Source organism: Enhydra lutris, unplaced genomic scaffold (assembly GCF_002288905.1).
Source record: "Enhydra lutris kenyoni isolate GAN:26980312 unplaced genomic scaffold, ASM228890v2 scaffoldscaffold4, whole genome shotgun sequence".
NCBI classification, from domain to species: domain Eukaryota; kingdom Metazoa; phylum Chordata; class Mammalia; order Carnivora; family Mustelidae; genus Enhydra; species Enhydra lutris.
This window is the reverse complement of record NW_019154088.1, coordinates 49,945,749-49,959,916: the sequence shown is the minus strand read 5'-3', so window position 1 is coordinate 49,959,916 and position 14,168 is coordinate 49,945,749. Positions and strand designations below refer to the sequence as shown.

Here is a 14,168-nt window from a genome sequence, read left to right as displayed (position 1 = left end):
TCTTTTTTAAAAAATAAGGTAAAATACCACCTCTTCTTCAGAGCCTAATTCCTCTTTTACATTAAAATTGGTTGGTTCTGATCAGACAACAAAAAGAAATAAAAGGAATCCGAATTGGCAAAGAAGTCAAACCCTCATTCTTTGCAGATGATATGATACTTTATGTGGAAAATGCAAAAGCCTCCACTCCAAAACTGCTAGAACTTGTACAAGAATTCAGTAAAGTGGCAGGATATAAAAACAGTGCACAGAAATCAGTTGCATTTCTATACACCAACAAGAAGAATCTGTACTCAGGAAAGTATACAATACTCATGAAAGAAAATGAGGAAGACACAAAGAAATGGAAAAACGGGAGCCTGGTGGCTCAGTGGGTTAAAGCCTCTGCGTTCAGCTCAGGTCATGATCCCAGGGTCCTGGGATGGAGCCCTGCATCGGTTCTCTGCTCAGCAGGGAGCCTTCTTCCCTTCCTCTCTCTCTGCCTGCCTCTCTGCCTACTTGTGATCTCTGTCAAATAAATAAATAAAATCTTAAAAAAGAAAGAAATGGAAAAACGTTCCATGCTCATGGATTGGAAGGAAAATATTGTTAAGATGTGCACACTACCTGGAGCGATCTACACATTTAATACAATCCCCATCAAAATACCATCAACTTTTTTCACAGAAGTGGAACAGATAATCCTAAAATTTATACAGAACCAGAAAAGACCATGAATAGCCAGAGAACAGCAGAGCTGTTAGCATCACAATTCCAGACTTCAAGCTCTATTACAAAGCTGTAATCATCAAGACAGTATGGTACTGGCACAAAAACAGACACATAGATCTGTGGAACAGGATAGAGAGCCCAGAAATGGATTCTTAACTCTGTGGTCAACTAATCTTCGACAAAGCAGGAAAGAATGTCCAATGGAAAAAAGAGTCTTTTCAACAAATGGTGTTGGGAAAATTGGACAGCCACATGCAGAAGAATGAAACTGGACCATTTACTTACCATGCACAAAAATAGACTCAAAATGGATGAAAGACCTCAATGTGAGATAGAAATCCATCAAAACCTTTCAGAACACAGGCAGCAAACCTCTTCAACCTCAGCCACAGCAACTTCTTCCTAAAAACATCGCCAAAAGCAAGGGAAACAAGGGTAAAAATGAACTACTGGGACTTCATCAAGATAAAAAGCTTTTGCACAGCGAAGGAAACAGTAAACAAAACCAAAAGACAACTGACAGAATGGGAGAAGGTATTCGCAAATGACTTATCACACAGAGGGCTAGTATCTGGTATCTATAAAGAACTTACCAAACACAACACCCAAAGAATGAAGAATCCAATCAAGAAATGGGCACAAGACATGAACAGACATTTCTAAAAAGAAGACATCCATATAGCCAACAGACACATGAAAAAGTGCTCCATATCACTTGGCATCAGAGAAATACAAATCAAAACCACAATGAGATACCACCTCACACCAGTCAGTGTGACTAAAATTAACAAGTCAGGAAATGAGACTTTGGCAAGAATGTGGAGAAAGGAGAACCATCTTGCATTGTTGGTGGGAATGCAAGCTGGTGCAGCCACTCTGAAAAACAGTATGGAGGTTCCTCAAAAAGTTGAAAATAGAGCTACCCTACAACCCAGCAATTGCACTAGTGGGTGTTTACCCCAAAGATATAAATGTAGTGATCTGAAGGGGCACCTGTACCCCACTGTTTATAGCAGCAGTGTCCACAACAGCCAAACTGTGGAAAGAGCCTAGATGACCATCGCAGATGAATGGATAAAGAAGATGTGAGATACACACACACACACACACACACACACACACACACACACACACAATGGAATATTAGAAAGCTATCAAAAAATGAAATCCTGTCTTTTGCAAGGACGTGGATGGAACTAGAGGTGTTACGCTAAGCAAAGTAAGTCAATCAAAGACAATTATATAATCTCACTGATTTGTGGAATTTGAGAAACAAGGCAGTGGATCATGGGAGAAGAGAGGAAACAATGAAATGGGACGATACCAGAGAGGGGAAACAAACAATAAAAGACTCTTGATCTCAAGAGACAAACTGAGGTTTCCTGGAGTGGAGGAGGGGGTGGGAAGGATGGGGTGGCTGGGTGATGGACATTGGGGAGGGTATGTGCTATGGTGAGGGCTGTGAATTGTGTAAAACTGATGAATCGCAGACCTGTACCCCTGAAACAGTTAATACATTATATGTTAATTTTAAAAAAGTTGGTTGCTTCTCTGGCATTTGTTTTTTGTTTGTTTTTTTGTTTTTAAATATATTTTTAGTTCATTTTACTTGTTTGTGTCCCTTACTTGGGCTCTTAAGTGTCTCTCAAATGGGAGTTATTACTAATTTTATATTCCCATGGCCTAGCTTAGTGTGGCAAATGGTGGGTACTTGGAAAATGTCTGTTAATTCATATATTGATTGTGCCCCGGAGGAATAAGAGTGTCCATTTTGCTTCCTCTTTCCGTTTTTGAAGTTCTGAGTTACTAAAGAGTCCAGAACAAGAAGGCACACCTAAAATCAAGGGAGGGGATCCTCCGCATTCTTACCTCTGAAATTAAAAGTTTGAGAGGAAGGAAACCTAAAGGGATGAGAGTAAGAAGTTCTTCAGGGCAAAAGAATATGATTGAATAGTGAAATTAAGATCTGATGTCTTTAAATTTCAATATATATTAGAGATAACATCATAGAGATAATTTTTAAACTTATTTTAGCATGAATTTTACTTGTAGACCCTGTCTTTGTGTATTAGTGGCAATGACATCTCCTTAGAAACCTTAGAAGAGATGTGTATTTGTTTTAGCAGTTGGAGAGGAAAGCAGAAACTAAAGCTCTTCTACTGTCAGTAGCTTAGTAAATGTAAGAAACCTTGGCTTAAGACAGCAGATTACAGCTAGGGAAGAGGAAGGAGGCAGATTAATTCCTGGAGTTGTGGAAAGAAGACTGGGGAGAAGCCCAGTTCTGTAAGTTAGATGGAAGCCCTTGTCTCCCTGACAATTTACCAGCAGTGTTCTTTCTTCCCTCTCTAATCCAGACTCTACAGGTACTCCACTGCTAGCAGTTTTCATTCTTTCTCAAATTGAAGCATTGACCATATATTTTGCAAAAAATCTTGTGATATATGTTTAGTGTGGTATAATACTGTTAATAATATGCTTTGGGTTATTTTAGATTTGGGCAACAATCTGATTTGGAACCTACCTATTATTTATACTATTTCTTTGTGGCAAATCTGAATTCTAAGACCTAAAAATGAATTTTTGGAATATAATGATTTCATATTATAGGGTTTGTCTTAGACAAAGTAATTTGTCCTCTTTAGAAGATGCGAGTAGGAAGAGGAAATCAATTCAGTTTGATTTCCCCACATCTAGGGAAATCTCTGTTGTGCTTCTGGTTAGTATAGAAGCATGTTTTAATTCTGAAGTTAAAAACAAAATGGATTTTTTAAAACCTGTATCTAAATTAATCTTTGTCTGGGATAATATTTTCTTGGGGTAGTAATGAAGGATGTTTAAATTTTTCAATATGAGGATTTATTCGTTTATCAGTTACTGTGTGCAGGCACTGTGCTAGCAATATAATGGTGATTGAAACAGAACTTGTGTTTGTTTTAGAGAGTACAGTCCAGTAGGGAAGAAAGACACTTACCCCACCCATGAACAACAGTGAATGCAAATTTTGAGCAATACCATAGGGTACTGAAATAGAGAATAATTAAGGGACACAGGACATTGGAAGGTTTATCTTAGGGTGATTGAGAAGGCTTCCCTGGGAGCATGAAATTTAAACTAAAATTTGAGAAGGAGGGAACTCGACATTCAGAGTGGAATAGCATGTTCAAAGCCACTAAGGCGGGAAAGAGCTTACTTCTATATATTAGTTTCTGGAATAAAGAGAAGCAAAAAGTATGGTTGAAGCAGAGGAAGAGTAGCGAAAGATAAATTCAGAGGAGTGGATGGGCCATAGTGTGTGGGGTTTTGTAGACTATGATAAGGCATTTGGATTTTATTTTGAGTGCATTTGGAAGCTGTTAAAGTATTTTCATCAGGGAAATGACAAGAGTCAACATTGAGTAGATCACCTTGGGATGTTGTGTGTAAAGTGCTGAACGGAATCAGTAGACTTGTCAGGGGGCTGTTACAGTAATCAGTGGAAGAGGTGTTGGTGACCTGAACAGTATGGGTTCATGCCAGTGGAAATTGGAGATTTTTGGAAGTTAAATAGAAAGGTTGCTGATAGATGTGGGGAATGGTGGGAAGAGAAGAATCATTACTTCTAGATTCAGGTTTGGCCAACTGGGTTGATGTTAGTGCTATTTAGTAATAGTTGAGATAGAAAATTGGGTTAAGTTTTGGATATATTAAGTTTGAGATGCCTGTGAGATATCCAGATGGAGATGTGGGTTAGGCAGTAGGATATATAAGCAGGTGCTCTAAGCAGAAGGTTGGGCTGAAGATAAAGCTCAGAAATGTGAGTGTATACATGCCATTTAAAGCCATGGAAATGGATGAGATCCCTAGGGAGTCAATGTAAGAAGTGTGTGGTTCCTAGAAGGTGAGAAGGGCAGCACAGCACAGTTAACAGGATTGGTTTGAGATAAATAGACAGTTATTTTATCATAACTCAAAGGCAGGATACCCATATAGGTAGAATAAATACAAGAAGGTTTGTAAATTTGGTTGGCATGTAGGTGAAATAGTTCCAATCTGATAGCCTCTGTATTTTCTGAAGTAGAATCTGTCATTGTCTACTTAGAAAGAGGGAGGATAGTCAGCAATTTGAGGATGGCTATGAAGTTTGAAATACAGTGGTGGACTAAAGAAACATAGGCTTGCCCAGTGGTGTTTCAGACCATGTTGATCATAAAATTTATAGTGCAGGCATACTTCAGAGATACTTTTTTTTTTTTTTAAAGATTTTATTTTATTTATTTATTTGACAGAGATCACAAGTAGGCAGAGAGGCAGGCATAGAGAGAGGGGGAAGCAGGCTCCTTGCTGAGCAGAGAGCCCAATGCGGGGCTCCATCCTAGGACCCTGAGATCATGATCTGAGCTGAAGGCAGAGGCTTTAACCCACTGAGCCACCCAGGTGCCCCCAGAGATACTTTGAATTTAGTTCCCAACCACCATAAAATGAACGTCCCAGTAAAATACATCAAATGAAATTTTGGTTTTGTAGTTCATATAAACATTATATTTACACTGTAGTCTTAGGTGTGCAATAGCATTGTCTAAAAAACAATACACATACCTTAATTTAAAAACATTTTTTAAAAGATTTTATTTATTTGACAGAGCGAGCACAAGCAAGGGGAGCAGCAGAGAGAGAAGCAGGCTCCCCACTGAGCAGGGCCTGATGTGGGGGTTCAATCATGACGTGAGGCAAAGGCAGACGTTTAACAACTGAGCCACCCAGTCAGCCCTTTAAAAATATTTTATTGCTAAAAATTGCTAACTCTTATCTGAGCTTTTAGCAAATCATATGAGTGATCACAGATCACCATAAAAAAATAATAATAAAGTTCGAAATATTGCAAGAATTACCAAAATGTGACAGAAATATGACGTGAGCAAATGCCGTTGGAAAATGGCACCACCAGCACACTTGCTCAAAGCTGAGTTGCTACAAACCGTTCAATTTGTAAACAAAAAAACCCCACAGTATCTGCGAAGTACAATAAAAAGAGGTGTGCCTGTAATTGTTTCAATCTGGTTATGAAATGAATGAGGGAAAATCCTCTTTTAAATTTGGTAGATAGGTGACTAGGTGGTATAAGTAAGTGGTGTGATGGGGGCATCTTATTTTGGAGGTCAAGGGGACACTGTCTTATGATGTCTGGTCAGTTTGCATGGCTTGCTCACAGTGGTGTCAGAACTAGTTGCTTAGTAGCTTTGTTAATAGATTACTAGGACTGAAGTTTTTTGCTGTCATTAAAGAGAGGGTAAATTCTTGACATGTAATAGTTATATACTACCTAATTTGGGGTTTTAAGAGGAAACAGAGAGGCAGAGAGGCAGGCAGGCAGAGAGAAAGGAGGAAGCAGGCTCCCTGCTGAGCATAGAGCCCGATGTGGGGCTCGATCCCAGGACCCTGGGATCATGACCCGAGCTGAAGAGCTGAAGGCAGAGGCTTTAACCCACTGAGCCACCCAGGTGCCCCCTAAATACTCTACTACTTTTTGAATTTGAAGAGCATTCTATTATAGTCAAATGAGAAGATTTTTATTGATACAGTTAATGTTTTAGCCATTTGAAATTTTAATGATATGAATTTGAGTGTCTGTCAGGTAGTAGTAGTTTTATGTGGAACAGAGCACAACATAATTGGGTGTATTAAATACGGGAGGAACACAGGAATAATTCTTTCTAGAATTCTGGCAGATTTTTAAAAATTAATTTTAAAAGTTAATTTATAAATTCAGCATAATTAACATACAGTGTTACATTAGTTTCAGGTGTACAAAATAGTGATTCATCAATTCTACACATTACTCAGTGTTGGCAAAATGTTTTGAGAAATTTACACATATTACTGAAACTTATAACTTTTATTGGATATATGAAACCATAATCTAAATAATTCTTGACTTCTAAAAAGTTACTAAAAAGGCTAAATTTATGAGAAAGAAAACCATGACTTTATAGTAGTACATTTTCCCCCTTAGGTTTCCTTTCTGAGGAGGTTTGTGTTTATGGTATGTTGCTTCTTAAAAATCTGGATACAAGATTTTAATGTCACAGTATACCAAATACAAGAAGGCGATTTACACTGTACCTGTAGCACAACTGAAATCCTGACATTGGACAAACTATCAGAACATGTTGAGCATGATCTACCCCTTGAATGGTTATATGATATTGATGGAACAAGTCCCCTTTATGCTGATGCTTGCTAATAAGTTCTACCATAGCAAGTGGCAGGGTGATTATTGTTGTTGTTATTATTATTGTTGTTGTTGTTATTTTGAGAGAGTGGGGAGGCAGGTAGAGAGAGAGAGAGAATCTTAAACAATCTTAACCAGGCTCCATAGCCAGTGAAGAGCCTGACATCTGATTCAGTCTCATGACCCTGAAATCCTGACCTGAAATGAAATCGAGAGTCAAGTCTTTTTTTTTTTTTTAAAGATTTTATTCATTTATTTGACAGAGAGAAAGATCACAAGTAGGCAGAGAGGCAGGCAAAGAGAGTGGGGAAGCAGGCTGCCTGCTGAGCAGAGAGCCTGATGCGGGGCTCGATCCCAGGACCCTGAGATCATGACCTGAGCCGAAGGCGCCCCGAGAGTCAAGTCTTTTAATCGACCAAGCCACACAGGCACTCCAGGCCGGTTATTCTTATGAGTGAGAGTATGTGTGTGTTGCATTCAGTTTTCCAGTGCTACGTTTGGAACACCAAGACTACCATTCTGAAAAATCAGAAATGTTTGTTTATTAGAACATGGTGTAGGGCTCAGATTTTGATGTGGAAGGGAGTTAAATACATGGAAAGTTGTTCCAAAGCTTTTTGATTATGCAAATGTAGGGAATTTCAGTAACTGTTTATAAATCCTCTTACGATTTATAAAGAAAATAATCCATTATTTTAAAAGAAATACACAAAGAAAAATAAACCATTGTTTTACAAATAAGTAGCATTTTCATTTGCTTTTCATTTATTCATAATTATTTTATAGATGGCCATTTTACTTTATTTATTTTAGAGATTTTATTTATTTATTTGACAGAGACACAGCAAGAGAGGGAACACAAACAGGGGGAGTGGAAGAGGGAGAAGCAGGCTCCTCACTGAACAGGGAGCCCAATGTGGGGCTCGATCCCAGAACCCTGGGATCATGACCTGAGCCCTGAAGGCAGACGCTTAACAACTGAGCCACCCAGGTGCCCTGACCATTTTACTTTTAAAATCAAAGTTTTTTATGCCTCTATTCAGTCTCTAATGGGAGGAATATGTAAATATATATGTTGATATCTGAAATCTACTCTTGTGCATGTTGTTTATACCAGTTACAGTTGCACTGTAGAGACAAGCTGCACTGTAGTGTACTAGATAACTTAAGTACCAAGAGTCATTACATTAAGATATACTGCTTTACACATATACACACAAAATTCGTTAAGCATTTTTGATGTACAGTTGGTTCTTGTGCTTGCCTCGGTGAATGATTCTCAATTGATACACCATCATTTTTCTTAGGATTTTGATCAGTGTTTAAAATAAGTTTTTGCTGCATCTGAATAGAACAACTATATTCTTATGATATCCTGGGTGAAGCCAGTTGTGGGTCTTCATGTGTAAGTATTAGTTTCAAAGCACCAGAGGAAGATTTCCTAGAAACCAAGAAAACATTGTTTTGCGTATTTAAGAGAGCTCAGTCAAGTCTTTAAAAAGTTTTGAAGTGAAACTGTGACACAATGACTCTGCTGAAGACCAGATTAAAGAGTACCAGATTAAAGATTACTGTAAATGTGTTTTGAGCTTTATAGAATCATTCTAGTCACTGTTTAATTGATACTTTAGGGACACATGGGTGGCTCAGTTGGTTAAGCATCTGACTTGATCTTAGCTGGGGTTTTGATTTCAGGGTCATGAGTTCAGGCTAGGCAGGGAGCCTACTTAAAAAAATGATACTGTAGGGCCTCTGGGTGGCTCAGTCGGTTAAGTATCCCAACTCTTGGTTACGGCTCAGGTTTCTAGGATAAGGCCCTGCGCCGGGCTGCACTCCCCTGTTTATTCTTGATGGATACAGGTGTGCTGCTCCTTTGTTGTGAGAAAGGGAAGTGGAATTGATGGGGAGGGTCAGATTTTTAAAGAGGAAAATCAGGTGAGGTGCTTGTTTCTGAGGTTAGGATTTGAAGTCTAATTGTTGTGAAGTTGAGATTGTCATTTGTCAGGGGCACACAAAGTTTTTCTTTAAATGTCCTGATACAAATATTTGGGGCTTTGTGAGTTTCCTCTGCCTGAGTGAAGGGTGGTCAACTACATACATGACATCCAGAAAGTAGTAAGAATTTAATGGCCTTGGGGACAACCTTTAACCAAGGAAGTGGATAGCTTCTCTTTCCTTAGGTGGGCCAAGTGTTAGGCATGTTCCACATAATTAGTCTAGAGGGTCTTTAGCAGGACTGAACTCCAGTTATAAACAGCAGTCCATCTCACTGTCCCTAATCCCCTCAAGTATGCTTCCCCTCAAAGTTCTTATTTCAGGTTTACTCTTGGAGGAATTCAAATGACAGTCGGTTGTTGTATACTTTTGGTGGTGGTAGTAGTAGTGGTAGTATACAGCTTTTTCTTCCCTTCTCCCTGCACTGGAGAGATATGGCTTCCTTAGTGATTGACCCTGTCACAAGAGTACAGCAGAGTGAATGGACTGAGGAATGGGGAAGAAAGTATTGTATGCCTACCTACCATTAATTCAGTTCAGCTCAGCCTTACTCAAATTGGTACATTCTTTGCAGGTGATCTTTTTCTGTCTTGGGTTTTCTATTCATGAAGAAAAAAGTAAATCACTTAACTTGTGTGACCATTTACCTCAGAATAAATGAAAAGGTCCCAACTTTGTTTTTCTGTGAGCAAAATTAGATTTTCTGTGTTTAAAAGTTAATTGACATTTTCTATGCTGGAAAATAACTTAAGATTCAGGGTACTATATACATTGTGTCACATAATGAAGTGAGTAGTTATAAAATAGTAGTTACATGTATTTCTACAGCCAAACTTCAAATAACATGATTGACTGGGTTTTCCCAAAACAAATAATAAAATTTCAAAATGGCAGTGTAATGACAAGTAACTACAGTTCTCCCATGAAAGTACTTGCTGATTAGGAACGCCTGGGTGGCTCAGTTGTTAAGCATTTGGCTCAGGTCAAGATCCCAGGGTCCTGTGATCAAGTCAGGCATCAGGCTCCTTGGTCAGCAGGGAGCCTGCTTCTCCCTCTGCCTGCAGCTCCCTCTGCTTGTGCTCTGTCTCTGTCTCTCTCTCTCTAAAATAAATAAAATCTAAAAAGGAAAAAAATACTTACTGATTAAATTTCTTTTAACGTCTGGGGAATTGAAAGTGTTTCTCCACTTGTGATGTGTTTCTTCTACAATGAGAAGTTCAAATCGTATGATGTAAGTTTCACCATTAGAGAGGGGTTTCCAGGCACATAATCAGCGCAAAAATTTTACTTTTTACTATATGAGGCTTTTAGGTATACAAGTTGTGTTTTTAAAAAATTTCATATTAGCATATGCTTTTGAGCTCATTTTCTAAAAGTTGACCAGTGCTTTTTAAATCTGTGTTAAAATTAGCTTTTTATCACAATCATGATAATTGGTTGTTTTATTTGTAAGAATGCTATTTTCCAGGTTTGTTTGTTTTTCCCTTTCCCTGGAAGGCTTTGGCCAATCTTTTGTTTTAAGGATTTATTTATTTATTTTAGAGAGTATGTTCAGAGGAAAGTGGGGGGAGGGTCAGAGAAAGAGAATCCTCCAGCAGGACTCAGAGCTGAGTTCAGAGTCCCACTCCAGGCTCAATCCCAGTACCCTTAGATCATGACCTGAGTTGAAACCAAGAGTCGGTCACTCAACCAGTTGAGCCACCTGGGTGCCCTATTTTTTTTCTTTCTTTCTTTCTTTTTTTTTTTTTTTTTTGTTTAAGATTTTATTTATTTACTTATTAGAGAGAGAGACTGCGAGAGAGGGAACAGAAGCACAGGGAATGGGAGAGTGGGAAGCAGGCTTCCTGCAGAGCAGGGATCCCGGTGTGGGGCTCTGGGACCCTGGATCCCAGACCCTGATCCCAGGACCCTGGGAGCATGACCTGAGCAGAAGGCAGACGCTTAATGACTGAGCCACCCAGGTGCCCCGCCCTGCCTATTCTTTTTTTGAAATATCATATCCCCTTTTTTGGTTCTTAGTTTAATGCATACTTATCTAAAAAGTCTTCACTTTTATTGCTACTTTAAAAAAAGAGCTGAAGTTGGATTTTATTTTGCAAGTTTATGTTATGATCTGCTTTACTGAGGTAAGCCATTGTGTTTATTCTTTTATTTGGTTTCATTTAATTTAATTGCATAAGGCTGTCAAATAGTTTAGCAGGTAATAACATTTTCTTTTACACTTGTATCAGAATATATTGGGGAAAAAGTTGGGTTGATGTAACTTGTAAGTTACTTCTCTGGAAATGTATTTGGGATAGCTTGTATATTTGGGATGTAGTGTTTTGTTTTGTTTTGTTTTGTTTCTTTTACTCGTGGACATTTTTCTCCATACTCTTCACCTAGGATATTGGTTTTTGTTCACTTGGATTCCCCATCTTAGTCTTCACTACTCCTTGTACACCTCAACACACATCTGCAGCCTTATAAACAAACCTCAGCCTTCTCACTGGCTTTATCAGAATATTGTCCTTTCTTTAAGGCTGGGCTTAGAACCCACCGACTCCACTTCATTATTAATTTTTCCGAGTCTAGTTCCCAGGGTTCCCTTTGTTTTCTGAGTGACTGCAGTGTATTCTCTCTTCATCCTTGTGCCCTATATTGTACCTGATGATTAGTTACACTGTGTACTCCGCCTCAGCTACGTTATGTATGGCTTTCAAGGGCACAGTGTTTTCTCAGCTCTTTAGGATTTCTTTTTTTATCTATCACATAACAGACACTTCGTATTTTAATTAGTTGCTTGTATTAAATACCCAATTTAGCTTTCTTCTTATAATTTCTCTCTAGGTAATCTTAGTGATTTTTAAGTGTTTTGTTTATTGCTTGTTTCTTAATAGATGTTAAAAAGGATTGGTCTGACCATGCTCTCTGGTGGGAAAAGAAGAGAACTTGGCTTCTTAAAACACATTGGACCTTGGATAAGTATGGCATTCAGGCAGATGCTAAGCTTCAGTTCACCCCCCAGCACAAACTGCTCCGCCTGCAACTTCCCAACATGAAGTATGTGAAGGTGAAAGTGAATTTCTCTGATAGAGTCTTCAAAGCTGTTTCTGACATCTGTAAGACTTTTAGTAAGTATCAAATTCTTCATGAAATTATTAGTGGTGTGATGTATGTATGACTGATGATTAACAGCTTATTTCAAAGAGTAGGTTGGGGTGAGCTACGTCTGTATGTATATGTCAGTTTTTCACTTTCTTCTTGAAAGTTTTTTATTACTTTAAGATAAAGAAATATTGAGGTAAGATGGAACAGGATTCTTTCCTTACTAGAAGTATTATGGAATACTTCATTCTGATGACTTAATTTTTATTTCTTGGGAAGGAAAAGAAAAAAGGCGTTATTTTCAGGATATAGGTTTTGCAATGTTTCCTTCACATAAATCACTATTTGATTTTGGTGATTCAGGCACATAGTGTCACTTCCTTCACTGAAGGCCTGACATAGCTCCTAAGGAAATGACCATGAGTGTTATCTTCCTTAAGCAACTTGAACTTGAAGTTCAACTACAACTTGAACACTCTTGTAGTGATTCTGTTTATGCTTTCTGAAATGAAATGTGGACTACTTTTGGCTGACCCAGTTATGTCATATGACAGGAAGTATTCAACTATCAGAGAAAATGAACTATTGCCATTACCACTAGTACATAATTCTTTTATACCATAGATTTAGGGGGAGATGTAGAACATTATTGTTTTGATCTAATGACTGAAATTATAGTGTTTTTTATGCTTAACGGGGTTTTTAGGAAAAAATAAACATACAGAAAAGTATAAGGAATTATATGAAAATTACCTAATTCCTGTTAGCTTAGAATTAATAACTGACATTTTGCAAAACTTTTTTAAAGTCACAATAATAAAGTTCTTGAGTCACATTCTTATAATTTCCCTTCACAAAGCAACCACTGTCATAAGTCAGTGTGTATATCCTTCTAGTACTTTTAAAAATACATCAGCACACACATATGTACATGTATTTCTTCATATTTGTGTGTTTAGATATCCATAAACAGTATACTGCCATAACTCTTTGGGTATTTTTCTTTTTGCAGTTTGTATTTGTATGTCGGAGTTTCTCAAGTGGTTATACAATAGTCCCCTACTTCTCTGTGAGGGATATGTTCCAAGACCCCTGGTAGATGGTTGAAACCACAGATAGCACCCCTATATCTACTGTTTTTTTCCTATACATACATATTTATGATAAAGTTTAATTTATAAATCAGGTATGGTAAGAGATTAACAATAATAAACAAAACAGGTCAATTATAATAATACACTATGATAAAAGTCATGTGAATGTGGTCTGTTCCTCAAAATATCCTCTTATACTGACTCAGACTTCTTTATCTTGTAGTGATGTGAGATGATAAAATGCATATGGGATGAGATGAAGTGAGGTGAAGGATATAGGCACTGTGACACAGCATTAGGCTGGATGGTACATCAGAAGAAGGATCATCTGCTTCTAGATCACAATTAACTGAAACTATGGAAAATGAAATAATGGATAAGGGGGGACTGCTGTACCAATTTACATTACGGGCAGCAACATATGAAAACTCATTGTCCCAAATCATCACTAACATTTGAATATTGTCAGTTTTTAGTGTTTACTTTTTTGAGTGAAAAAATACAGTATTTCATTTTAGTTCATAAAGGTAAGTATATTTCTGTATCTCTATTAGTCATTTAAGGTTATTATTTTTTTTTACTTACCCATTTATATCATTTATTTATTTCTTTAGTTCATAAACTTTATAAACAAAATTGAACAGAAAGTACAGAGAGTCCCATTAACAGTCTGTGGGTTTGGACAAAGACATGACATGTATTCATCATTATAGTATCATACAGAGCAGTTTCACTGCGCTAAAAATCTGTGCTCTTCCCTCTTGCCTACCTCCTGGCAATCACTGATCTCTTTACTGTCTCTGTAGTTTTGGCTTTTCCAGAATATTGTACAATTGGAGTCATACAGTATGTAGTCTCTTCCGATTGTTTCTTTTGCATACTAATATACATTTAAGTTTCTTTCATGTCTTCTCATGGCTTGATAGCTCAGTTCACTTTAGCACTGAATAATATCCCATTGTCTGGATGTACCAGTTTGTTTATCCCACATAGCTACAGAACCTACATCGCTAGTTTTTTCCAAGTTTTGCAGTAACAAGAAAAGCTACTATAAACATCTGTGTGGAGGCTTT

At 37.7% G+C, this 14,168-nt stretch overlaps 1 protein-coding gene across 2 annotated transcripts in view; it reads left to right on the top strand.

Annotated features, from left to right (window-relative positions):
• The window catches only part of LOC111160044 (fermitin family member 2), an 88,763-nt gene that overhangs the window by 21,947 nt on the left and 52,648 nt on the right, over positions 1-14,168 (top strand). For both annotated transcript variants that reach the window (XM_022522851.1, XM_022522842.1), the window contains exon 3: positions 11,794-12,027. In XM_022522851.1, the coding sequence (XP_022378559.1) occupies positions 11,794-12,027 (234 nt within the window). The remainder of the gene's footprint in view (positions 1-11,793; positions 12,028-14,168) is intronic.